General features: G+C 49.7%; 1 protein-coding gene across 3 annotated transcripts; it reads left to right on the top strand.

Moving 5' to 3' along the window:
* On the top strand, positions 1-25201 carry LCK (LCK proto-oncogene, Src family tyrosine kinase). 3 transcript variants are annotated; one of them, XM_012765409.3, is made up of 13 exons: positions 2-136; positions 15632-15741; positions 16032-16113; positions 16309-16399; positions 16636-16734; positions 16876-16979; positions 17137-17286; positions 17556-17708; positions 17849-18028; positions 20482-20558; positions 20650-20803; positions 20887-21018; positions 24563-25201. In XM_012765409.3, the coding sequence occupies exons 2-13, from the start codon at positions 15637-15639 to the stop codon at positions 24763-24765; spliced, it is 1530 nt and encodes a 509-aa protein (XP_012620863.1). In that variant the 5' UTR covers positions 2-136; positions 15632-15636; the 3' UTR covers positions 24766-25201. The 3 variants fall into 3 exon arrangements, with proteins under 3 accessions (XP_075852245.1, XP_012620863.1, XP_075852242.1); XM_075996127.1 differs by lacking the exon at positions 2-136 and adding an exon at positions 1235-1429; XM_075996130.1 differs by lacking the exon at positions 17556-17708 and having other exon boundaries at positions 1-136.
* The last annotated feature ends 381 nt before the right edge of the window (positions 25202-25582 follow it).

Raw genomic sequence — 25582 nt, forward strand, 5'->3', positions numbered from 1 at the left:
CAGGAAGTCAGGGTGGGACGTGGGCGCGGGGAGACAGGCGGTGGCTAAGACGGCGAGGGGAGCTGAAGGTGTCCGGGCAGCCAGGTTAGGCCAAGAGGACCATGTGAATGGGGCTGGAGGCTCCCGGGCTGGGCAGGTAAGGATTGCTGGATGCAGGGGCTAGGGGCCGTGGTGCGGAGCCTGACAGCTGAGGCTGTGGCTGCGAGTGGGGCCAGGCTCCCTGGGGACACAGCAGCCCTTCAGGCTGAGACAGAAAATCTTTGCTGGAGGTCAGGTGGGAGGCACACAGTGCAGCTGGCTCACCTCTTTCCTGCAAAGTGGTGGCTCTTGTCTCTGCCACACTGTCTGCCAACGGCCCCCACCTCACCGGGAGCATGCTTCTGGGAGATCTGGCACATGGGTTGTCAGGTATTAAAAAGGCCTTCAGAAATCACCAAGGCCAGTCCCTCGTCCCATGAGGATGAGGCTCCTGAGCCCCAGAGGGGGCCTGGCACTCACTGCCAGCCTCTTAGCAAGGCAGTGGCAGAGCCAGGCCCTGGGAGGGAGTGATGGCCGGAGGCTGTGATCCCCTCAGCCCCCATGGAGAATGGTAAGGGACAGGTTTGAGTGAGGGGACCCAGGAATCTTTTGGCTCCTGGGGCAGACCCCAGTGACAAGAATTTCCTGAGAGAGAAAGAGAGGAGGCACCCAGAGCACCCAGATGGACGCGTGAGAAGTCTTTTTAGCCTCGGTGACCAGCACCGAGAGAGGGAGGAGTCCGCGATGGCAGATGGCAGTGCATGGATGTGTGAGGGGTGTTTGTCATCTGGGAGGGAGTCTCCAGGGCGGAGGGACATATCTGATCTGGCTCTGGGAAGTTGGAGGTGAAAGACAGCGACAAGGGAAGGGAAGAGGAAGGGCTATTTTTATCCCGGACAGGGGTGCAGTTGTCCCTGGACAAGGAACTGCTGAACTTCCACCTGGAAAGCTGCCACAGCCCCTGCTGTGTCACAGCAGGATGTCCTTCTCTCTGTCCTTGCTGCCTCCTGCTTCAGCCCTGCTGCTTTAAACCCCAGGGAGGAGGCCCAGGAAGGGACAGTCAGCGATCTGCTCTCCCCCTCACTGTTTACCTCTGAGCCTTCAGTTTTTGGGGAGAGTCCCCACCCCAGCCAGACTTTCCAGGTTCCCCCTGCTTCACTGGAGTTTTTCATGACACACACTTTCTGCCTAGTCAGCATATCCCAGCCTGTCTCTTGTCTCCAAGGCTGTGGCCTCTGTGGGGGCTGGGGACCACCTGGCTCTCCTCGTGCTCCACCCCGAACAGGTGGAGCAGTTCCCTCCCCCCAGCCTGTACGGACAGATGAATCCGACAGGGTCCCCCGCCCCTGGCGCCCGGGAGCAGAGGCTCTTCACAAAGGGAGAAAGGGCGGAACACAGGCCAAGTTCAGAGGTGAGGAGAAGGGTACTCCTTCGTGGGGTTCTGGAAAGCTTCCTGGAAGAGTCAAGGCAGTTCTGAGAAGGACAAAGGCCCATTTTGGATAGCACCTAGGACACGAAGCCAAGGTCATTATGCCTGGATGCTATCCTTGGCTAGGATGAAGGCAGAGACCTCAGAGCAAGGCAAGTGAGCCCATGGGTTTGGTGCAGTGCAAAGAACATGTGTTTCAGGGTCAGGCCGACCCAGGTGCAATTCCGGTTCTGCCATTTCCTTGAGCGAGTGGCTTCACCAGCTTCAGTTTACTTATCTGTAAAGAGGCGATAACAAATCCCTCCTTTATAGAGTGCTTGTGGTCAATCAAGGAAATACTGACTATTAGGTGCCCTGGATAGTACCTGACACATAGTAGGTGCTCAAGGGAGGTTAGGCACTCCCTCCTCCTGCAAATGATGTACCAAAGGGAGGCCTGTCCACACCCAGAATTACACCCACTCAGCGTTTTGGCAGGCCAGCAAACCACCCATTCCCTCACACTTGTGGTGTGGCTTCGCAAATGACTTTGCTTCCTGTATCTAGTGGGTGTGAGAACGCAGGCAGGATGGATTCTGAGCTCAGCCATGGGGTCTACTTTAGAAGAGGCTCCCTCACACACTCCCCGACAGACACACACACCACATCCCAAACGCCATACCCATCATCATAGGAAAATGTTCGTGCGCAGACACGTTCAGAGTCCAGAGGCAGGGGCAGGACTCCATGTACAACACAGACTGGATCGATCCTATGATTCCATAGACACCCCCACAAGCTGACGGCTTCAAGGGCAAGTTCAACTCGGTGAAAGCAATTCTGATGGGGGGTTGGATGAGGCGGAGGGAGGCAGGACCAAGATTCCATCCAGGAACGTGGCCTCTGACAACCAACTTCAGGGTTGATTTTAAAGTATCTGGAATTGTATTTCTAACGTTTGTGCTAAATAAAGAACACTAGTTCCACTAGTTCTATCCGGAAAGAAAAGGGCTCTGGGGCCAGATCATCACAGTCTCAGCTACAAACTCTGGCCCATCTTAGCTTCATAATCAACGTGAGCTTGTTAAAGCTCTGAACGTCTCCACAGAGAAGAAGCCTGGTTCATTTTGTCTAACCCCATGTTTCCCCAGCTTCCTTAGTTGCAGACCCCTTTTTTCCATGTCGCCTATTCCATGCCTACACCTCTCAAGAGAAGGAAAGGCGTGCAAGGCCCCGGGTGGGCTGTGCAGTTGATACTCCTCAAATGATTGTGTCTGTCAGCAGAGTTTTTATGTTGGCAATGGGTTTGCTGTTTTTGTTTTCCAATTATAAAATTAGCACAAGGCAGTTTTTAAAAATTCGAACAGTACAGAGACAGAGAAATGCAAGAAATGCTGCTAATCCCACTTCTGGGATGTGCTTGCTGAGAACAATTTGCTGTGCATCCTTCCAGATTTTCCTACGTATGGCTGCTGAAAAGCATGGCGGTTAAGAGTCTAGTCTCTTTGCCTGCAGCCGGCTGAAAGACAAAAAAAAAAAAAAAGACTCTAATCTCTGGAGGCAGGGTTCAACTTGCAACTCTACTGCTCATTTGTTATGAGGCCTCAGACAAATCACGTTACCCGGTTTGGGCCTCAGTTTTGCATCTGTAAAATGGGAACAATAACAGCACTTACTTTATAAGAATTATGAGAATTACATGAAATAATGTGGATAAAGACTTAGCACAGAAACTAGCTTAAAAGAATCCCCTATATGTACATTTTTTGTTTGTTTGGAGACGGAGTCTCACTCTGTCACCTTGGGTAGTGTGCAGTGGCATCATTGTAGCTCACTGCAACCTCAAACTCCTGGAGTCAAGAGATCCTCCTGCCTTGGCCTCCGGAGTAGCTGGGACTATAGGTATGTGCTAGTACACCCGGCGAGTTTTTCTATTTTTAGTAGAGATGGAGTCTCACTTTTGTTCAGTCTGGTCTCGAACTCCTGAGTTCAAGCAATCCTCCCGCCTCGGCCTCCCAGAGTGCTGTGATCATAGGCCTGAGCCACCATTGCCCGGCTCTATGTGTACCTATTTAAATGCAAGTCGGCTTATACGCTACACTCTGTTCTGCAACTTGCTTGCCATGTTGTTTGTATCTGGCACATCTTTCCACGTCAGTACATGGAGCTCTACTTCATCCTTTTAATGGTTTTAGCTAAATGTTAGCTTGGTGAATGGGTAATGGTGGTGATTTTGAAATGCTACTTCCTGGCAAGTATTGCTGTCTTTTGTTGCCATATTGTTGGCAGTCAGAGATATTACTGATCAGCAAGCTAATAACAGGCCTTACAGCCTCCTGTGAAACCGAAGTGACCTCCCAAAGGGACCCACCTCAGTCACAGAGGACAGGGCCATATGGATGGGACCCTGTCTGTCTGCTCACCCCTGTGTCCTCAGCACCAGGTTGGACCCTGGCACATAGAAGGTATCCATTACATTTTTGTTAATAGGCTGGCTCCTCTAACCCACCAACAGAAGCCTAAGCCCAAAGTTTTCTCTCAAAGTACAGCATTCCCTGAAACATGGCCTGTACACCATTAATGTGTGTGAGTGATTTTAGGGGATAACGAATGAATGTTTGCAAATGTTAATTAATGTGTTTATGTTAATGTGCACTAATACGTACCTTCTAGTTATGGCTGGTGATACTGGTTTTCCACTTATGGTAGTAAAGTTTCCATTTTAGATAAATATATCAAAGGTGAAAAGGTAGTCTGTAGAAGTACCAAAAATCACAGAGGAAAATGAAAACGATAGATTATTTTAATCTGGAAGATGTTTAAGTGCAATGAAATGTCTGTGCTACCCTCAAGTAACAATTATTCTCATTTATTTAGTCCTTACTATGTACGAAGCACCATGTTAAGCATTTTATTATACGGGCTCATTTATATATCACATATAATGTTCACAACAGCTCTAGTTGCAGATCTTATTTTCTTTTTTTTTTTTTTTTTTTTGAGACAGAGTCTCACTTTTGTTGCCCAGGCTAGAGTGAGTGCCGTGGCGTCAGCCTAGCTCACAGCAACCTCAAACTCCTGGGCTCAAGCGATCCTCCTGCCTCAGCCTCCCAAGTAGCTGGGACTACAGGCATGTGCCACCATGCCCGGCTAATTTTTTGTATATATATTTTTAGTTGGTCAGTTAATTTCTTTCTATTTTTAGTAGAGACGGGGTCTCGCTCAGGATGGTTTCGAACTCCCAACCTCGAGCAATCCGCCCGCCTCGGCCTCCCAGAGTGCTAGGATTACAGGCGTGAGCCACCGCGCCCGGCCGCAGATCTTATTTTCATTCTCGTTTTGTAGATGAAGGAACTGAGTGAGGGAGGCTCAAAGAGATTTAGTAACCTGCCCAAAGGCCCTCTGCCAGTGAGTGATTAGGAGATCTTGGGATTGAACTTGGGTCACTATGACATGGATATGGTGACCTGAGCCTCCATAACCTGCAGACTTCCAGAAACATTCATAAAGCAGTGTAGATTGCCAAGCTGTATGTCTCTGTCCTTACAGAACTCCCATGATGCAAAGTGCACACAGAGGTACCCAAGGGAGGGCACTCAGTGAAAGGGAGTATTAGACACATGCAAGTTACTGGATGGGGGACCTCTACTAAAATACCAGTTAGGATAATTGCTTCATAGCCCTTACTATGATTAGCTAGCAGAATCAGTTCTATGTTCAACTCACTCCCAGTTTGTGAAAATAAATCCATCTTGTTTGCATATATAAGAAGGCTTTTTATTCTGGTCTCTGTGTCGAGAGGCGACAGAGTTCATTGAAAAGTGGTATTATATCAAAAACGAACACATGAAAAAAGAGGCAGCCCAGGACACATCCCTAATTTACACAGTAGAAATTATTTAGCATGCCTGCCAGGCTTGATTCTACTTTTGTTTTTTTTACAGACACAATCTCACTCTGTCGCACCAGCTAGAGTGCTGTGGCATCAGCCTAGCTCACAGCAACCCCAAACTCCTGGGCTCCAGGGATCTTCCTGCCTCAGCCTCCTGAGTAGATGGGACTACAGACACGCACCACCACACCTGGCTAATTATTTTATTTTTTGTAGAGATGGGGTCTCACTGGTCTCAAACAACTGACCTCAAGCCATCCTCCCACCTAGGCCTCCCTAGTCCCAGGATTATAGGCCTGAGCCACCTTGCCCAGCCATGATTCTTGGGAGTTGTGATGAGGGTTCCGTGTGGGCATTCATAGCCAAGGCTCTTTGTTGAACATAGGCAACTCTGCCAACAGCCAAATCATGGTCATAGGCAAAGGCCAAGGAAGTGTTTTAAATGATTTCAGACAGATTTTGCCACACTGTGGCCCAGAATATAACAATGGTCTGCAGTAGAATAGCATGCCTGTCGTTGATGGAAAGCATTGGCCCAAGAAACTCAAGCAAGAAGTTCGTACACATTTTAGATAGAATCTTCAATAAATCCATGGGACTAGAGTTGGGGGAGGGAAAATGTTGTCTTTAAAAAAAAATTTGTGGGCCAGGCGCAGTGGCTTGAGCCTGTAATCCTAGCACTCTGGGAGGCCGAGGTGGACGGATTGCTCGAGGTTAGGAGTTCGAAACCAGCCTGAGCAAGAGCGAGATCCCATCTCTACTATAAATGGAAATAAATTAATTGGCCAACTAATATATATAGAAAAAATTATGTGAGCATGGTGGCGCATGCCTGTAGTCCCAGCTACTCCGGAGGCTGAGGCAGAAGGATTGCTTGAGCCCAGGAGTTTGAGGTTGCTGTGAGCTAGGCTGACGCCACGGCACTCACTCTAGCCTGGGCAACAAAGCGAGACTGTCTCAAAAAAAAAAATTGTGGACCTGTTCCATGCCCTACTGAAGGAAACAAAAATAAATAAATAAATAAAAACTAAAAATTTTTTTTGGCTGGGCGTGGTGGCTCACGCCTGTAATCCTAGCACTCTGGGAGGCCAGGTGGAAGGATTGCTTGAGCTCTGAAGTTTGAGACCAACCTGAGCAAGAGTGAGACCCCATCTCTACAAAAAATAGAAAACTTAGCCAGGAATGGTGGCACGAACCTGTAGTGCCAGCTACTCGGGAGACTGAGGCAGGAGGATAGCTTGAGCCCAGGAGTTTGAGGTTCCAGTGGGCTGTGAACTATGATGACGCCACTGTACTATAGCCAGGGCAACAGGGGGAGACCCTGTCTCAAAAAAAAACAAACAAACTTTTTTTTTAAAGGGGACAAAACATTCTAGGCCTGGCCAGAGGAGATAGTATCTGTGGAGCTGATAAAAGTGAGTGAGTCTATTGAGGCCCTGTGGTTTGTGCCTGTGATCTCAGCACTTTAGGAGGCCAAGGTAGGAGGATCACTTGAGGCCTGGAGTTTGAGACAAGCCTGGGCAACATACTGACACCCTTTCTCCACAAAAAATGGAAAAAACTTAGCCAGGTGTGGTGGTGCATGCCTGTAGTCCTAGCTACTTGCAGCTACTTTGGAGGCTGAGGCAGGAGGAATGCCTGAGCACAGGAGTTCAAGGCTGCAGTGAGCTACGATCACACCACTGCACTCCAGCCTGGACAACAGAGCAAAAGCCCAATCCCCCCAAGCTGACTCCCCATCTCAGGAAAAAAAAAATGAGGGAGTCTAGGCTGAGGCAGAGGATGGCTTGAGGACAGGAGTTCGAGGCTGCAGTGTATTACGATCGCACTTGTGAATAGCCACTGCACTGCAGCCTGGACAACGTCATGAGACCCTGCCTCTAAGGAAAAAAGAAGTCAATGAGTCTGCAAGAGTCAAAGCTCTACGTGGTATGATTCATAAACAACTATAGGATCATGAAATCTTGTCCAGCAGTTCATGTAGCCTGGGATTGTTTCAATTATACACAGCATGAGCACGGCGCTGTGTATATCCGGCAGGTTGGACATTGTGTTGAGGGGCCAGACGGAGTGAAGTCTAGCTCTTACTCCATTCTCCAGGTTTCAAACTCCAGGGAGGGGTGGCCCTTTTATAAATGGCACAAAGTGTCCTGTGTACCATGGGCAACCTTGAGTTTGACGGAGAGCATCATAGGCCCTATTCAGAGGTGGCCTCATATCTACAAAATTCTCACTTTTGACCTTGGATTCCTGAGTTGGGAGAAGAAAATGTCCTGTTTCATTCACCCCAGAATCTGCCCTCATTGCTGCTTCCGGGAGCCCTGGGGATTCCTTAGATCTGTTTTTTTTTTTTTTTCCCTCTTCTTCTTTCTTTCAGACAATGAGAAATTTATATTAAGCTTTTTTTTTTTTTTTTTTTTTTTTTTTTTTTTTTTTTTTTTTTTTTTTTTGAGACAGAGTCTCGCTTTCTTGCCTAGGCTAGAGTGAGTGCCGTGGCATCAGCCTAGCTCACAGCAACCTCAAACTCCTGGGCTCAAGCGATCCTCCTGCCTCAGCCTCCCGAGTAGCTGGGACTACAGGCATGCGCCACCATGCCCGGCTGATTTTTATATTATATATATTAGTTGGCCAATTAATTTCTTTCTATTTTTATGGTAGAGACGGGGTCTCGCTCAGGCTGGTTTTGAACTCCTGACCTTGAGCAATCCGCCCGCCTCGGCCTCCCAGAGTGCTGGGATTACAGGCGTGAGCCACTATATTAAGCTTTAATTTTGATTTTCTTTTTACTGACCTCATTTGTTAACCTGGTTAGATTAATTTCAGCTGCCCAGCAATCTCTGTCAAACTAAGACCAGAAGGATGGGACCCACATTTTTTTTTTTTTTTTTTTTTTTTTTTTGAGACAGAGTCTCGCTTTCTTGCCTAGGCTAGAGTGAGTGCTGTGGCGTCAGCCTAGCTCACAGCAACCTCAATCTCCTGGGCTCAAGCAATCCTGCTGCCTCAGCCTCCCGAGTTGCTGGGACTACAGGCATGAGCCACCATGCCCGGCTAAGGGACCCACATTTTGTATAAACAGATGTATGCCTGTAATCCTAGCACTCTGAGAGGCCGAGGCGGCAGGATCGCTCAAGGTCAGGAGTTCTAAACCAGCCTAAGCAAGAGCAAGACCCCGTCTCTACTAAAAATAGAAATTAATTGACTAACTAAAAAAAACATATATATAGAAAAAATTAGCCGGGCATGGTGGCATGTGCCTGTAGTCCTAGCTACTCGGGAGGCTGAGGCAGTGGGATCACTTGAGCTCATGAGATGGAGGTTGCTGTGAGTTAGGTTGACACCACAGCACTCACTCTAGCCTGGGAAACAAAGTGAGACTCTGTCTCAAAAAAAAAATAAAATACAGATGTATGGGTTTAAGACCTCACAATTATATAGGGACAGGCCCAGCTATACACATTGGAATTCTGTTACACGTCCCTCTACACACACAACTTGTGCAAAACCACAGATATGCACACAAACGCACTATACTCACTAATCCCCTCCATATGCAAAGTACATTCACCAGTCAGGTAAATATTCATGCGGAAACACGCATTCCAGGTGGAGGGAGAATTGTCTTTGTTAACAACACAATGCTCACATTTTTCTTTTTTGAGACAGAGTCTCGCTTGGTTGCCCAGGCTAGAGTGAGTGTGGTGGCATCAGCCTAGCCCACAGCAACCTCAATCTTCTGGGCTCAAGCAATCCCACTGCCTCACCCTCCCAAGTAGCTGGGACTACAGGCATGCGCCACTGTGCCCGGCTAATTTTATATATATATATATTTTTAGTTGGTCAATTAATTTCTTTCAATTTTTAGTGGAGACGGGGTCTCACTCTTGCTCAGGCTGGTTTCGAACTCCTGACCTCAAGCAATCCGCCTGCCTCAGCCTCCCAGAGTGCTAGGATTACAGGCGTGAGCCACTGCGACCAGCTTGATCACATTTTTTATAGTGAGTGGACCCCACCCTGTCAGACCTTCCTCCAGGTCTCACTTTCTCTTTGACCTCTCAGGGTCCACTTCTCCACCCCCACACCCCTTAGGCTTCCCAGGGATTGAAGAGTCGAGGAGAGAACCTTGATAAAGGAAGTAGGGGCCTGATTTGAGCTTTGCCTCTGCCAAGAATCCTCACTATGTTCCTGGGAAAATCACTTAACCTCTCTGATCCCTCAGTTTCTCCATCTATAAACTGAGGCCGGTGAATTACATTTGTGCTTCCCAAACTTGTCCCTTCCAAGGATTCTTCTGCCATTCCCTGTCCTACACTCCTTCTTCCCCTCTTGGATCTCATGATTTTGAAGGAGTCTCAGTCTGTTGCCCGGGCTAGAGTGCCGTGGCGTCAGCCTAGCTCACAGCAACCTCAAACTCCTGGGCTCAAGCGATCCTCCTGCCTCAGCCTCCCAAGTAGCTGGGACTACAGGCATGCGCCATCATGCCTGGCTAATATATATATATATATATATATATATATATATATATAATTTTTTTAGTTGTCCAGCTAATTTCTTTCTATTTTTAGTAGAAACCAGGTCTCACTCTTGCTCAAGCTGGTCTCCAACTCCTGAACTCAAGGGTTCTTCCTGCCTCAGCCTCCCAGAGTACTAGGATTATAGGTGTGAACCAACAAGGTGCCTAAATTTCTTCATTTAGATGTTAATTTTGCTTTTAAGTTCAAATTTTAATCAGACTTAACTAGGTATGGAAACAATAATACAATTTGTCAAACTAAGATATAAATCATAGTACAGATTCCTTTCAGATTTTTTTTTTTGAGACAGAGTCTTGTTTTGTTGCCCAGGCTAGAGTGAGTGCCGTGGTGTCAGCCTAGCACATAGCAACCTCAAACTCCTGGGCTCAAGCAATCCTTCTGCCTCAGCCTCCCGAGTAGCTGGGACTACAGGCATGCACCACCACTCCCAGCTAATTTTTCTATATATATTTGTTGGCCAATTAATTTATTTTCTATTTATAGTAGAGACGGGGTCTCGCTCTTGCTCAGGCTGGTTTCGAACTCCTGACCTCGAGCAATCCACCCGCCTCGGTCTCCCAGAGTGCTAGGATTACAGGCGTGAGCCACTGCACCTGGCCTCCTTTCAGATTTTTGAAATATCAAAATAACCTGAAGGCCTCTAACACTATCCTGGGGCCTTGTGGAATCATGTAAGCTCTAGGCCTGGAGCCACTGACCAAAATAATTTCTGGCATTGCAAGATCCTGGGATCTTAGGATTGCTGCCAGGTGCTACACTCCAAAGCTCACACACTTATGGAAGGCAAGATTTGCTACCCGCAGCTGGAGGGCCATAGAGGTAACAGTAGGGACCAGACACCCAGCAGAGTCACAGAGTTCCCCTAGGTGTAATTTAACACAGCCTGATGTTTTCTAATTTTTGGCTCCAGTCTTAAAGGATGTCAGGTGCTTTCTGGTGGGCCCAGGATGAGTCCAGGATATAAATTCTGCCTGTCCATGCACTCTTGGATTCTAGCTCAAGGCCTTGTGGCTCCTTTTACCTCCCAACCTAATTTCAGCTTGGACTAGATACCAGCTTCCAGTCCTATGATCTCCAGTCTAGATTCCTTCTTCCCCTTCCACTGGCCTCTCCCCACTGCTGCACCCCAGTTCATCCCCTCTGCCTAACCCCAAAGCTGCTTTCTTATCTTTCTCTCGCCTTTTTCTTTCTTTTTTTTTTTTTTTTTTGAGACAGAGTCTTGCTTTGTTGCCCAGGCTAGAGTGAGTGCCGTGGCGTCAGCCTAGCTCACAGCAACCTCAAACTCCTGGGCTCAAGTGATCCTCCTGCCTCAGCCTCCCAAGTGGCTGGGACTACAGGCATGTGCCACCATGCCCGGCTAATTTTTTCTATATATATATATTTTTTAATTTCTTTCTATTTTCAGTAGAGACAGAGTCTTGCTCTTGCTCAGGCTGGTTTCGAACCCCTGACCTCCAGCAATTCACCTGCCTCGGCCTCCCAGAGTGCTAGGATTATAGGCATGAGCCACTGCACCCGGCCTCTTGCCTTTTTCTAAAGCCTCAAAGATTATCAAGCCTGGAAGAGTCCTCACACTCCATCTGATGTTGATAATCTCTCTACATAACCAACCTGTGGTTTTCCAAAGCCCATTTGAATGTCACAAACAACAAGATGCTCATAACCTTACTAGACAGCTCACCTTATCTTAGGCTGGTTCCAGGTTGCTATCAGTCCTTTTCTGGGGGCTTTTACTGCCAATCACATCCAGGTCATAATACAATTAGCACTCAAAAAGTCATTTGCAGGCCGGGCACAGTGGCTCACACTTGTAATCCTAGCTCTCTGGGAGGCCAAGGTGGGCGGATTGCTCTAGGTCAGGGGTTCGAAACCAGCCTGAGCAAGAGTGAGACCCCGTCTCTACTATAAATAGAAATAAATTAATTGGCCAACTAATACATATAGAAAAAATTAGCCGGGCACGGCATGCCTGTAGTCCCAGCTACTCGGGAGGCTGAGGCAGCAGGATTTCTTGAGCCCAGGAGTTTGAGGTTGCTGTGAGCTAGGCTGATGCCACGGCACTCACTCTAGCCTGGGCATCAAAGCGAGACTCTGTCTCAAAAAAAAAAAAAAAAATCATTTGCAGCCACAGATGGGTGAACTCTGGCGTAGCAGGATTTCTCAAATGTCTACCTACCCCCAAGACTCCTAACAGTTGGGAGTTGGGGGAAAAGTGAATGTGTACCCTTTTCCTTGAAATTCTCTTGATTTGGCTTAAAATTTCATGTATGTTTTGCAATTTCCTCTATGATGGGCCCATGTTTGTTTAACTGATATGAATAAGGTCAGGTAACATTCATGCTCTGGGAAGGTGCATGCTGTGACTTCCGGTACCCGTCGGAGGCTATGAGTATCTCAATTTAAGAAACATGAGTGCCGGGCGGTGGCTCACGCCTGTAATCCTAGCACTCTGGGAGGCCGAGGCGGGCGGATTGCTCCAGGTCAGGAGTTCGAAACCAGCCTGAGCAAGAGCAAGACCCTGTCTCTACTATAAATAGAAAGAAATTAATTGGCCAACTAATATATATAGCTGTGAGCTAGGCTGATGCCATGGCACTTACTCTAGCCTGGGCAACAAAGTGAGACTCTGTCTCAAAAAAAAAAAAAAAAAAAAAGAAACGTGAGCCTAGGCCTGGCGAGAAGGCTCATACCTATAATCCTAGCACTCTGGGAGGCCGAGGCGGGAGGATCCCTTGACTTCAGGAGTTCGAGACCATCCTGACCAACAGTGAGATCCCTGTGTCTACTTAAAAAAAAAAAAAATAGAAAGAAATTAGGCCAGGTGGGGGCGGTGGCTCACGCCTGTAATCCTAGCTCTTTGGGAGGCCGAGGCGGGCGGATTGCTCGAGGTCAGGAGTTCGAAACCAGCCTGAGCAAGAGCGAGACCCCCGTCTCTACTATAAAGAAATTAATTAGCCAACTAATATATAAAGAAAAAATTAGCCGGGCATGGTGGCGCATGCCTGTAGTCCCAGCTACTTGGGAGGCTGAGGCAGCAGGATTGCCTGAGCCCAGGAGTTTGAGGTTGCTGTGAGCTAGGCTGACTCCACGGCACTCACTGTAGCCTGGGCAACAAAGTGAGACTCTGTCTCAAAAAAAAAAAAAAAAAGATAAAAGAAACATGATCCTAAAGCAAAAAGGACTGTTTACCAGTCCCATTTTCACACCCTCCAAAGCAGGAGTGGGTAGGGCGAAGTGGGTACAGAGGGGATGTCTTTACAAGCTCTAAAGTAAGCTCACATTTGTGTAAGTTTATGAGAAAGGGATGATGCTCCCCATTTGACAGAAGAGGAAAAATGAGGCTTAGGAACAATGACTTCAGCAAAGTCATATAGTAAGTGTCAGAACTGGGGGTATATGAACTTAGGTCTCTCTAATTCTGTGGCCTGTCTTCTGAGTTTTGCTGACCAGATATCTCCACTGCTCCCCACCTCCATTTAGACCCAGCATGGATTAGCAATTCTTGCTTTGCTTTGCCCCAGATTGCGTGACTGTAGGCATGCCCTCTTTGCTCTTCAGTCTGCACATCTAAAGTCAGAGGTCGAGCCTGATGGTTTTGTTGTTGTTGTTTTTTGTTTGTTTGTTTGTCTGTTTTTTTTTTTTTTTTTTTTTGAGACAGAGTCTCGCTCTGTTGCCCAGGCTTCAGTGCCGTGGCTTCAGCCTAGCTCACAGCAACCTCAAACTCCTGGGCTCAAGCGATCCTCCTGCCTTGGCCTCCAGAGCAGCTGGGACTACAGGCACGTGCCACCATGCCCGGCTAATTTTTTTCTGCTTTTAAGTAGAGAGAGGATCTCACTCACTCTTGCTCAGGGTGGCCAAGTGATCCACCTTGGCCTCCCAGAGTACTAGGATTACAGGCAAGAGCCACTACGCCCAGCCAGGCCTGATGGTTTCTAAGACCTTTCCAGATGGGAGAATCTGCACATTAGCCCTAGTTTATTAACAACATCTAGTTCTGGGTGCTGGGGGCTTTTAGGCAGACAGATCATAGCTTCTGTTCTTGATGAATGCCCAGTCTCATCAAGGCGGTAGGAGGGGCAGTGGGACTGACACATAAATTAGTAATCACGGAACTCAGTGTCTAAGCTGATGATGGTGGTCTGAGTAAAATGTTGTAGAAGCCTGGGGTGAGAGAGAAGCAAAGAGCATTGGGAAGGCTTCCTATGGTAAGTGATATCTGAGCTGAGCTTTGAAGGCTGAGTTAGAGTTCCCAGCAGAGCACTCTAACGGTGGGGGAACCGCAAGTACAAAGGTGTGAAGTAAGAAAACAGTGTGATGTGTCTGTGAAAGGCAAGAATAGCCCAGGGGCCACAGGAGGATCATTGCTTGAGCCTAGCAGTTTGAGACCAGCCTGGGCAACATAGCGAGACTTTGTCTCAAAAAGCAAACAAACAAACAAACAAAAAGAGTAGCTCATAGAATGTAGATCAGTGCTGTAAAAAGAAAAAATAAAGAAAGAAAACAAACAAAAAAAAGAGTAGCTTAGAACACAGGCAGTGCGTGTGTGCGTGTGTGCTTAGAAGAGCAGAATGAAGAGGTGGGTTTGATCTTGATATTAAAGGCTCTTGAATACCTGGTAAGTTAAACTTTATCTGAGGCTGGGCGGGATGGCTCACGGCTACAATCCTAGCACTCTCTGGGAGGCTGAGGAGGGCGGATTGCTCAAGGTCAGGAGTTCAAAACCAGCCTGAGCAAGAGCCAGACCCCATCACTACTATAAATAGAAAAGAAATTAATTGGACAACTGATATATATAGAAAAAATTAGCCGGGCATGGTGGCGCATTCCTGTAGTCCCAGATACTCAGGAGGCTGAGGCAGCAGGATCGCTTGAGCCCAGGAGACTGAGGTTGCTGTGAGCTAGGCTGACGCCACGGCACTCACTCTAGCCTGGGCAACAAAGTGAGACTCTGTCTCAAAAAAATAAAAAATGAACTTTATGTGAGAGCCAGTGCTGTGTCTGAGGAGCAGTCGTAGGAAAGGCGGCGCCTCAGGGACTCCCAAGGGCTTCAGGGTGCGGGCCCCACTCCGCTTCAGCAGAGCAGCTCCCCGTACGCCCGCTTCATCTATGGGGTTCTGCTCGATTTCATCTGACGAAAAATTTCCATTGCTAAAACAAGCAGACAAATAAACCAAGTTCTGGCCAACAGGGCCACGGAAGGATTTTCTGCTGGGGAGAAGCAAGACGTTGTTTGAAGGAACCCTCTGAAGGAGACCGTGTGGGTGTGAGGGGTGAGGGGCAGAGACCCAAGACTGGCTGTGGTAGGAGTGTCTCCTCAGCTTCCCTGCAGGACAGGGGAGTTGCAATTAAACACCTCTCTGGTAGGGGAGGATCTGATCAAAAGTTAGGGACCCCTCCAGGGCTTGGGGAGGCTTGTGTGACTCTAGGAGGTAGTCCCCCAACAAGTGAGGGGGCAGAGGGAGACTGAGGGGGGAGAGGCAGGAAGTGGGTAACTACACCAACAAAGGTGCCTGTGGCGGTTTGCCCATCCCAGGTGGGAGGGCGGGGCCTGGGGCTCAGCCTGGGCCCCTGTGTGAATTTACTCGTGGCCTGAGGGCTCTGAGGGGGCACCAGTGGGGAACTAGGGTCCCCACTTCAGCTTTACCATGGCTGGTGAATGGGGGCCCTGGGGTCTGCCAGTCTCGGGTACTTTGGGAAATTCCCAGGGCAAGTCCTAGGATATCTGATGTTGGGGGAACAGATCTTGGGGGAGCTCCTTCAGCCCCCTCTCCATTCCCTCAGGGACCATGGGCTGTGGCTGCAGCTCAAACCCTGAAGATGACTGGATGGAGAACATCGATGTGTGTGAGAACTGCCATTACCCGATAGTCCCGCTGGATGGCAAGGCCACGGTAAGAGGCGAGACAGGGGTTTTGGTGAGGGAGTCGCGTGGAGTATCCAACCCAGGAGAAAGAAATGGACCACCGCTGCAGTCCCTTGAAACAACAGAGTGGCCCTCTCCCCTGGAGTAAGAAAGGAAAAGAGGCCCAGAGAGGGGAAGGGACTCTCCTAAGGTCACACAGCAAGTAGTTAGTAAATTCAGGGATAAGACCCAGCCATGCTGGAGAAGGAGAAAGCAAGGGAGGGGTGGGGTGAGGGGAGCCAGGGTCTGACCCAGTCTTTTGTTCTCTGACCCCCACAGCTGCCCATGCGAAATGGCTCTGAGGTGCGGGACCCACTGGTCACCTACGAGGGCTCCAACCCACCAGCCTCCCCAATGCAAGGTGACCCCAACCAACAAGGCCTGAAAGATAAGGCCTATTGATCCTTGGCTGTCAGCTTCCACCTCCGCCCACCCCACCCCCCTCTACACTGTCCTGCCCCTCTTGCCCCAGTCTTGTCCCCCACCCTGAAACTCCAGACCACCATGCCCTCTGCCTACGCCAGGCCTGTTTTCCCTGACACCCCTGTCTTTACAGATAACCTGGTTATTGCCCTGCACAGCTATGAGCCCTCTCATGATGGAGACCTGGGCTTCGAGAAGGGTGAACAGCTCCGCATCCTGGAGCAGTGAGTGTCCCCACCCTGCCCTGGCGGAGTCTGGGAGGGAGCAGGGGACCCTGGTATCGCAGCGCTGCGGCCACTGACTGGCTTAGGGTGGGCGTCTTTGGGACAAGATGGGAGGCTCCAGAGTGCTGTGCCGGGGCTGGGTGGCGGGGATGCTGGCGTAACCCGGGGCTTCGAAGGAGGGTTTCCAACCGGGTCCGCGGCTGAGCAGGCCACGCTGACCTGCCTCCCTGGCGCAGGAGCGGCGAGTGGTGGAAGGCGCAGTCCCTGACCACCGGCCAGGAAGGCTTCATCCCCTTCAACTTTGTGGCCAAAGCGAACAGCCTGGAGCCCGAGCCGTGAGTGAGGGCCCGTGGGGTGGGTGCGAGCACATCTAGGGACCACGGAGCAGGGGAGTGGTCCTGCGGGCGCGGTGAATGCTTGCGGGTGGCGGAGCGAGACCGGACCACAGCCAACGGCCTTGGCTTCTGCCTGGGCAGCTGGTTCTTCAAGAACCTGAGCCGCAAGGATGCGGAGCGGCAGCTGCTGGCGCCGGGGAACACGCACGGCTCCTTCCTGATCCGGGAGAGCGAGAGCACCGCGGGTGAGCCGGCGCGGGCCGGGGCGGGCCGGGGCGGGGCCGCGGACGCAGGTGCCACCCGGGAGCCCGGGGCTAGGGCTGCGGGGCGGCGGGACGCACCAGCGGACACCCCTCCCCCTCCTGCGCGTTCTTTCGTTCGCTCATTCATCCCTTCGTTCAGGATCGTTTTCACTGTCGGTCCGGGACTTCGACCAGAACCAGGGAGAGGTGGTAAAACATTACAAGATCCGGAACCTGGACAAGGGCGGCTTCTACATCTCCCCTCGCATCACCTTCACCAGCCTGCACGAACTGGTCCGCCACTACACCAGTGAGCCCGGCAGGACCCCTCCCCTGTGCCCTGTCAGCCTTGTCCCCTCAGTTTCTCCCTGGGGTACCCTCCATCCATCTTTCAGTGCACTTCTTCATCCCCCGCGGTGGGTGAGGTGTGGTGCCCGACCCTACAGCCCCAGACGTCGGGGACAGTCCCACAACTCCCCTGCTAGTCCATTCCCCTAGACGGGGACTTGGAGAGGTGGGGGCTGCTGGGGCACCCAAGGCCTGCCGTATTGACACTCTCCCCTCCCCCTGTGCTCGCAGATACTCCAGACGGGCTGTGCACGCGGTTGAGCCGCCCCTGCCAGACCCAGAAGCCCCAGAAGCCGTGGTGGGAGGACGAGTGGGAGGTTCCCAGGGAGACGCTGAAGCTGGTGGAGCGGCTGGGGGCCGGCCAGTTCGGGGAGGTGTGGATGGGTGAGTGTGGCCCTCCAGGGCTGCAGGGGAAGGGGGGAGGGGAGGCGTCCGCTGAGGTGGTGAGAGTCCCAGGACAGCTGCCTGGCTCTGGGCGCTCGGGGCCCTAGCGACTACCCCAATCCTTCCTTCCTCACACCCAGGGTACTACAATGGGCACACAAAGGTGGCAGTGAAGAGCCTGAAGCAGGGCAGCATGTCCCCTGACGCCTTCCTGGCTGAGGCCAACCTCATGAAGCAGCTGCAGCACCAGCGGCTGGTCCGGCTGTATGCGGTGGTCACCCAGGAGCCCATCTACATCATCACTGAGTACATGGAGAATGGTGGGTGCCGCTGTGAGCCCACTGCGGGGGCATTGCTGTCCCGGTGACCCTGCAGGAGGATGGGAATGCACCTTTTCCTTTGGCCCAGCACTAAAAGTTTCTTGAACTTTCCTGGGCTCCTAAAGACTCACCTCCAGAGGTGCAAAGAAGGTGTGTTGTCTGAGCCTGTCTGGAGACTCAGCTTAAGGTGGCAAGCTCTGAAAGAGCATTCACCCCAGTCTTCCCTGCCCTGCAGTTCTGTTTGCCTTCGTCAATGCCCTACCTCAGGGGTCCTCAAACTTTTTTTTTTTTTTTTTGAGACAGAGTCTCGCTTTGTTGCTCAGGCTAGAATGAGTGCCATGGCATCAGCCTAGCTCACAGCAACCTCAAACTCCTGGGCTCGAGCAATCCTGCTGCCTCAGCCTCCCGAGTAGCTGGGACTACAGGCATGTGCCACCATGCCCGGCTAATTTTTTCTATATATATTAGTTGGCCAATTAATTTCTTTCTGTTTATAGTAGAGACGGGGTCTCGCTCTTGCTCAGGCTGGTTTCGAACTCCTGACCTTGAGCAATCCACCTGCCTCGGCCTCCCAGAGTGCTAGGATTACAGGCGTGAGCCACCTTGCCCGGCCAAACTTTTTAAACAGGGGGCCAGTTCACTGTCCCTCAGACCGTTGGAGGGCTGTACTATAGTTTAAAAAAAAAAACTATGAACAAATTCCTATGCACAGTGCACATATCTTATTTTGAAGTAAAAAAAAACGAACGGGCAAAAACACCCGCATGTGGCCCGCGGGCCATAGTTTCAGGATGCCTGCCCTACCTTGATCTCAGGATACTTGATTCAGAAAATAAGTGGTCCCTAGCCCCATTTACTTCCCCTCTGCTCCTGATCCTTGGGAGGGTAGATCTGCCCCAAAGCCCTCTTTTTCGGTTCTGAGTGAGTCCCCCACCTCCCTTGGTCTGCTGTTGGACACAGTGAGAGCCCCAGGAAGAGGGATATGAGTTTCTAGGCTCAGCTTCACTCACACTGATTTGCTGTGTGAAAGAAAGGCCAAGTGCCTGCTCTGTCTCTGGTGTTCAGTTTCCCCAAGTACAATGGCAGAAATCTAAAGGGACTGACCCAGGAATAATGCAGAGTATTGTTAAGGGCTCCGGAGTCTGACTGCCTGGATCAGAATCCTGGCTTCACAGTTGTATAGCTTTGGGATAATCACATCGCTTCACTCTGCCATGGTTTCTTCATCTGTATGCTCATGATAATAACGCAGTAGCAACTTCTCATAGCATCTTGTGAGGTTGAGAGAATTCATGCATATAGAGCCTTTAGAACAGTGCCTGCCATAGAGTAACTGCTCAATAAGTTCATTGTTGTTAACTGTCTCTTTCAGGAAGGGAAACAAGCGGTTAATTGGCTAATGGATTCTGGAAATGGCAAATAGATTTTATCATGTGCATCAGGTTTGATAGGTATTTGCTTGGGGTGTTGAGCTGAGGATTCTGAGGTTCATTGGAAGTGAGTGCCAGGAATGATTAGTAACATCTACCATGGACACAATGGAGGAATGGCAGTTTATGTCCATATGTTTGCTGTGTCTGGTGAGACCCTTGTGTTTGGTGACTAATTCAGCACTCGTAGTGGGGCTGTTCAGGTTATTGTCATGCTCACATAGGATTTTAATCTCTTGGGAAGGGCCAGTGGCCACTCACTCCATTCCAGCAACTTCCATCCATAGTCTTTTCCTAGCTGCCTTCCACTATTAGAGAGGTGGTCACCCAGACCCCCAGACATTTCTTCTGTTCTCCATTCAATACATTCAGCACACTGTTGGTGTTCCTTACTCTGGGCTGGGCACTGGGAACATGGTTGGATGAAAGAAGGTTCCTGCTGTCAGGGAAACCTGATTTTAGTTATGGGAACCAGGAAAATTAGAGTTTGTGCCATGGGAAAGTTCCAGCATGCCATGGCAGTGTAATGATGATGCAATTTATTATGCCTGGTAGGATCTGGAGGGGCTTCCTAGAGGGGTAGTCTAGCTGGGCCATGAAAGAAAAGTAGAATATTTAGCAGGCAGAGATGAAACAAAGAGGCTTTGAGGTGGGAATCTAGTGGTCTGAGTGAAGTATCAAAATTATCTAGGGTGTGTGAAGTGAAAGGCAGGGTGGGGGAAAGAGAAGAAGCTACAAATGTGAACCATGCAGGGCTTTGGATGCCTAGCTGAGAAGTTTAAGCTCTGCCCCACTGGTGACAAAAAGGTTACAAACTTTTCCAACCATGCCCCATCCTAGCCCCCCAGAAAAGACCTTCATATATCCTGGGCATCCTTGCCGTGAACACACGTCCTCCATTCTCATTCCTTACTCTTCCTTTCCACATGTCAGACCCTGCTTCTAGAACCCCATTTGGAGGAGAAGGGTCTGAGACCTCCCCCTGTGGCAACTTGGGTCAGCAGCTCTTGTTTCTGCCCATAGGGAGTCTGGTGGATTTTCTCAAGACCCCACCAGGCATCAAGTTGACCATCAACAAACTCCTGGACATGGCAGCCCAAGTAAGGAGACTGGGGAGGGGCTGGTCATGGGTATAGGCCAGTGGGGTGAGGATGTCTGGCTCAGGACTGCCGACCTGTGTCTGGCCTACAGATCGCAGAGGGCATGGCATTCATCGAAGAGCGGAATTATATCCACCGTGACCTGCGGGCTGCCAACATCCTGGTGTCTGACACCCTGAGCTGCAAGATTGCAGACTTTGGCCTAGCACGCCTCATTGAGGACAATGAATACACAGCCAGGGAGGGTAGGTGTGGGACACAAGGGAGGTCTGAGACCTGCAGGGCCTGGCCAAGCAGACCCATGTGACCTCACTCTGCCTGCCTCCAGGAGCCAAGTTTCCCATTAAGTGGACAGCACCAGAAGCCATTAACTACGGGACATTCACTATCAAGTCGGACGTGTGGTCTTTTGGGATTCTGCTGACGGAGATTGTCACTCATGGCCGCATCCCTTACCCAGGTCAGGGCCAAGGGCAGGAACTGAAAGGGTGATGGGAAGGGCACCAATTCCATGTCCTCCCACTCACATTTTTCTTGGTTCAGAATCTGAAACTTTTTAGCTGTATCTTTATCCTCTCAGGGGTATGACTCTAAAATTCCCAAGCAGATGCCACATCTCCTGGGGCTGGCTTCCATCTCCTTTTTTTGCTGTTTTTATTTTTATTTTTTATTTTTTTATTTTATTATCATTATTATTTGCTGTTTTAAAATGTTATTTATTTATTTATCAAATAGATGGGGTCTTCCTATGTTTCTCAGGCTGGATTTGAACTCCTGGGCTCAAGTGATCCTCTTGCTTCAGCCTCCCAAGTGGCTGGGACTATAGGTTATAGGCACGTGCCATCGTGCCCAGCTGGCTTCAGTCTCTGTCTCTGGATCTCTCCCTTCAACATCCCCAGCTGTTTTCATGAGTCCCGGCACAAGCACCCTGGTGTGGTAGAAGTGGATCTGGCCTGGGAGGCAGGAGGGTTGCCTTTTATTGCCTGACCCGCCACTGTTGCTAACTTTCTATTTGGCTTTGATCAGATAATTGCTGCTTTTCCCATCTGTTAAATGTTGAGATCGGAACAGTGCCTGGCTTATACTAAGCTATTATTTTTATATATTTATTTATTGCCAGTGGGGGTTTGTATACCAACTTTAGTGACACTAATTTTTTTTTTTTTTTTTAAACAGAGTCTCACTCTGTTGCCCAGGCTAGAGTGCCGTGGCGTCAGCCTAGCTCAAACTCCTGAGCTCAAGCAATCCTTCTGCCTCAACCTCTGAGTAGCTGGGACAACAGGCATGCACCACCATGCCTGGCTAATTTTTTCTATTTTTGGTAGAGACAGGGTCTCGCTCTTGCTCAGGCTGGTGTCGAATTCCTGAGGTCAAGCAATACATCTGCCTCGGCCTCCCAGAGAGTGCTAGGATTACAGGCATGAGCCACCACGCCCAGCCAACACTAATGTTAATAAGTTCTGATAATTCCTTACCATCGAACCAGTCCTAAGCTATTAGCAATCATCACTTTGAACAAGTCATTTCACCTCTCTGAGCCTCAGTTTTCTGATATGAAAAATAAGAGACTGTGAAAGAGCCTCACTCATAGTAGGTACTCAGTAAACATACCCCATCTCCTGGACAAAGCCCTTTACCCCTGAATTCAGCCAAAGTAGGATGGAATTTTTTGGAAGGAACTTGCTGAGAAACTTTGGGGAAAGGAAATGGAACACAAAGACAGGAGTAAGGAGGTCATGGAGCACAGTAGCTGGATTTGCCGATATCCACATCGCCAGGGCAATGTGACTAGAACTTTGCTCCTAGGAAGGTAAAGACATCTTGGAGGTAGGTGAGAGTTCGAAGGACTTCCTTGCCCTGAGCTTGCCCCATCACGGAGTCCAGGGGCAGTGCTGGAGCTAGAAACACACTGCAGCTGTCTTGCCAAGGGTTCTCACTGCTCCTTCTCTGTGCCCGCTAAGGTAAACACAAAGAGAATGTCTCTACCAGAGACCAGAAGAAAACAGTGAAAGCGTGATGATAAATGGCAACTGACCCGTGGCATCAAGGTCAAGGAGAAAATGGGAAGAAATACGGACCTTGGTAAACTTGCAGCTGCTCCAGCAGATGGCTGCCATTAAGGCATGGGGGTCAAAAAACCAGATCTTTCGTTTTTTTAAGAGAAGCCAAAACTTGAAGTTCTAGGAAAATGTGCTCATTTTCAAATATTGGTGATTGATTCAAATTGTTTAAAAATACTATAGATCCAGGCCAGGTGTGGTGACTCACACCTATAATGCTAGCATTCTGGGAGGCCAAGGTGGGAGGATCGGTTGAGGTCAGGAGTTCGAGACCAGCCTAAGCAAGGGGAATACCCCATGTCTATTAAAAATAGAAAAAATTAGCTAGGTGTGGTATGGTGGCATGTGCCTGTAGTCCTAACTACTCGGGAGGCTGAGGCAGGAGGATCACTTGAGCCCAGGAGTTTGAGGTTGCTGTGAGGCAGGCTGAAGCCACGACACTCTAGCCCAGGCAACAGAGTGAGACTCTATCTCAAACAAACAAACAAACAAACAAACAAACAAACAAACAAACACTATCTGTCCAAACCAAAGTGGGTCTGTGGGCTATAATTAGGGTGGGTTTAGACTATGGGTTTGCATCCTTCACTCTGGCCATGGGTGTTTGGTTCCCTGGCCTATTTCCTCCAATCCTGATTTTAAAATGTGAGGGATCCTTGAACTCAATCCTCTGCTGACAAAAAAAAAAAAAAAGAAAAAAAGAAAGAAAGAAAAAGTAAAATAAAATGTGAGGGATCCATAGGTAGAGGCCTCCCAGGGGCAAACCTGGGGAAGAGAGGTCTCTGTTGACCAGGGTCCAGCCACAAGCTTTGCAGGAATAATATTTCTACTTTGCCAGGACCCTATTAAAGGGTTTGGTCTTTGAGAACTGCTTGTCACAATCTTCTCTCAGGAGACACTAGAGGCTGTGTGTGCCATTTAGAACTAGCGAGCTAGGTCTTTGCTGTGACCATGCAGTTCTCCAGAGCAATTCTGCTTGGGGTCCACATGCCAGAAGCCTGCCAGGGAAGCCAGGACCAGCACAAAGGGAGGGAACCAGCCCAGGGACTGTTTCCTCTGGGTCATGAACCTTCTCAGCCCCAGGCAGGGTCTGCTTTGCTGGGGGCTGGGGTCCATTTGGCTTCCTCATGCAGCATCGCATATGCCTGGTCTCAAAACTGGAGAAACCTCACTGCTATGCTGGCTGTGGGCTCCTATCCTGTCCTGTCCTGGGCCCTGACCGTGCTGTCATTCCCATCAGATAATAATGATCACAGGTACCCTTTGCGAAGGCTGTCCTATCCAGACGCTACACTTGGTGCTTTTATATGCATTATCTCATTCAATCTTAATAACTCTGTGAGGTAGAAACAACTATTTACTCTATTTTCCAGATAAGGAAACTGAGGCTCAAAGAGGTAAGGTGGCTCACCCAAGGTCCCATGACTAACGTGTGTGTGTTATTGAGTGTTAATCTATACCAGGTGCTCTGAGTGGTCTAGAGCACTCACATTCAGTGGGTACTGTGAGTGTGGCCTTACCATTGATGAAGACTACGATTGGTGCTGACACCATGCCAGTTAAATATTCTGGACATCAGCCCCGCCTATGGGCTTCCAATGCCTGGAACCTTTTTTTTTGAGATGGAGTCTCACTTTGTTGCCCCAGGGCTAGGGTGCTGTGGCATCAGCCTAGCTCACAGCAACCTCAAACTCCTGGGCTCAAGCAATCCTCCTGCCTCAGCCTCCCAAGTAGCTGGTACTACAGGCATGCGCCACCATGCCTGGCTAATGTTTTCTATTTTTGCTAGAGACGGGGTCTCGCTCTTGCTCAGGCTAGTCTCAAACTCCTGAGCTCAAATGATCCTCCCGCCTCAGCCTCCAAGAGTGCTAGAATTACAGGCATGAGCCACGGTGCCTGGCCTTAATGCTTGGAACCTTGGTGTCCTCTCTCATCAACCTTCAGGGATGACCAATCCTGAGGTGATTCAGAACCTGGAGCGAGGCTACCGCATGGTGCAACCTGACAACTGCCCAGAGGAATTGTACCACCTCATGATGCTGTGCTGGAAGGAGCGCCCAGAGGACCGGCCCACCTTTGACTACCTGCGCAGTGTGCTAGAGGACTTCTTCACGGCCACAGAGGGCCAGTACCAGCCGCAGCCTTGAGAGGCCGAGGGTCCTCCCCCCCATCTTGCCAACCTGGGAAGGTGGAGTTCTTGTGCCATACCCACATGGCCTAAGCACATATAGACTCTGCACACAAATCCTGCCCACGTGAGACACATATGCATCTTATGTCTTGTTACATGCATCCTGTACTTGTGTGGACTCTGCACATGTATCTTGTACATGTGTAGCCTGTGCATGTGTGTCTTGGAAGCTGTCCAAGGTGTCCCTTTCTGGGCCCTCCCATTTCCTGAGACCACAGAGAGATGAGAGAGGCCTGTGATTGACACCAGCTTCTGCCCCCACCCCCTTTTCTTTTTTCAGCTCATCCAGAAGCTCCTTGAGGCCTGGGACCTGACCTAATACCTCTTGTGTGCTCCTCCTTGGTGCCTGCACATATCAGGAGCTCAATAAATGTCTGTTGATGAAGGTTGTACCTCTCTGTGCTCTATACTTCCATCTCCTTTCCCTTGTTGGGGCGGTATGGGTTCAGAGGATGGAAACAGTCACCCTGAGTTGGGCTAAAAGATGGAATGAGTGGATATCTGAACTTTTTCCAGTCCTGGTGATGCTGGGGCGAAGAGGAGGTCTGTACAACTCTGCTGTATGGGCTCTGTGAACCCTTTCAAATGGGACCGTGCTCCAGACCCACTCCCCAAAGGATTCAGGGCCACCCCCACCTCCCCACCTGGAATCTCCTAGAAAGTGGATGTGTCATAGCACTTTCTTCCCCATTATATAAGGGCAATAGCACTTTTTATTGACTCAAGAGCTATATGTGACCTCAGGTTTTTGTGGGGATTTTTTTTTTTTTTTT

Source organism: Microcebus murinus, chromosome 2 (genome assembly GCF_040939455.1).
Source record: "Microcebus murinus isolate Inina chromosome 2, M.murinus_Inina_mat1.0, whole genome shotgun sequence".
Classification (NCBI taxonomy): Eukaryota; Metazoa; Chordata; class Mammalia; order Primates; family Cheirogaleidae; genus Microcebus; species Microcebus murinus.

Bases quoted from the DNA above. Each gene is read 5' to 3' on its own strand.
- LCK (XM_012765409.3), top strand. From the start codon at position 15,637: ATGGGCTGTGGCTGCAGCTCAAACCCTGAAGATGACTGGATGGAGAAC. The intron at 15,742-16,031 runs GTAAGAGGCGAG...TGACCCCCACAG, and splicing joins CGCTGGATGGCAAGGCCACG to CTGCCCATGCGAAATGGCTC. The intron at 16,980-17,136 runs GTGAGCCGGCGC...CCCTTCGTTCAG, and splicing joins GGAGAGCGAGAGCACCGCGG to GATCGTTTTCACTGTCGGTC.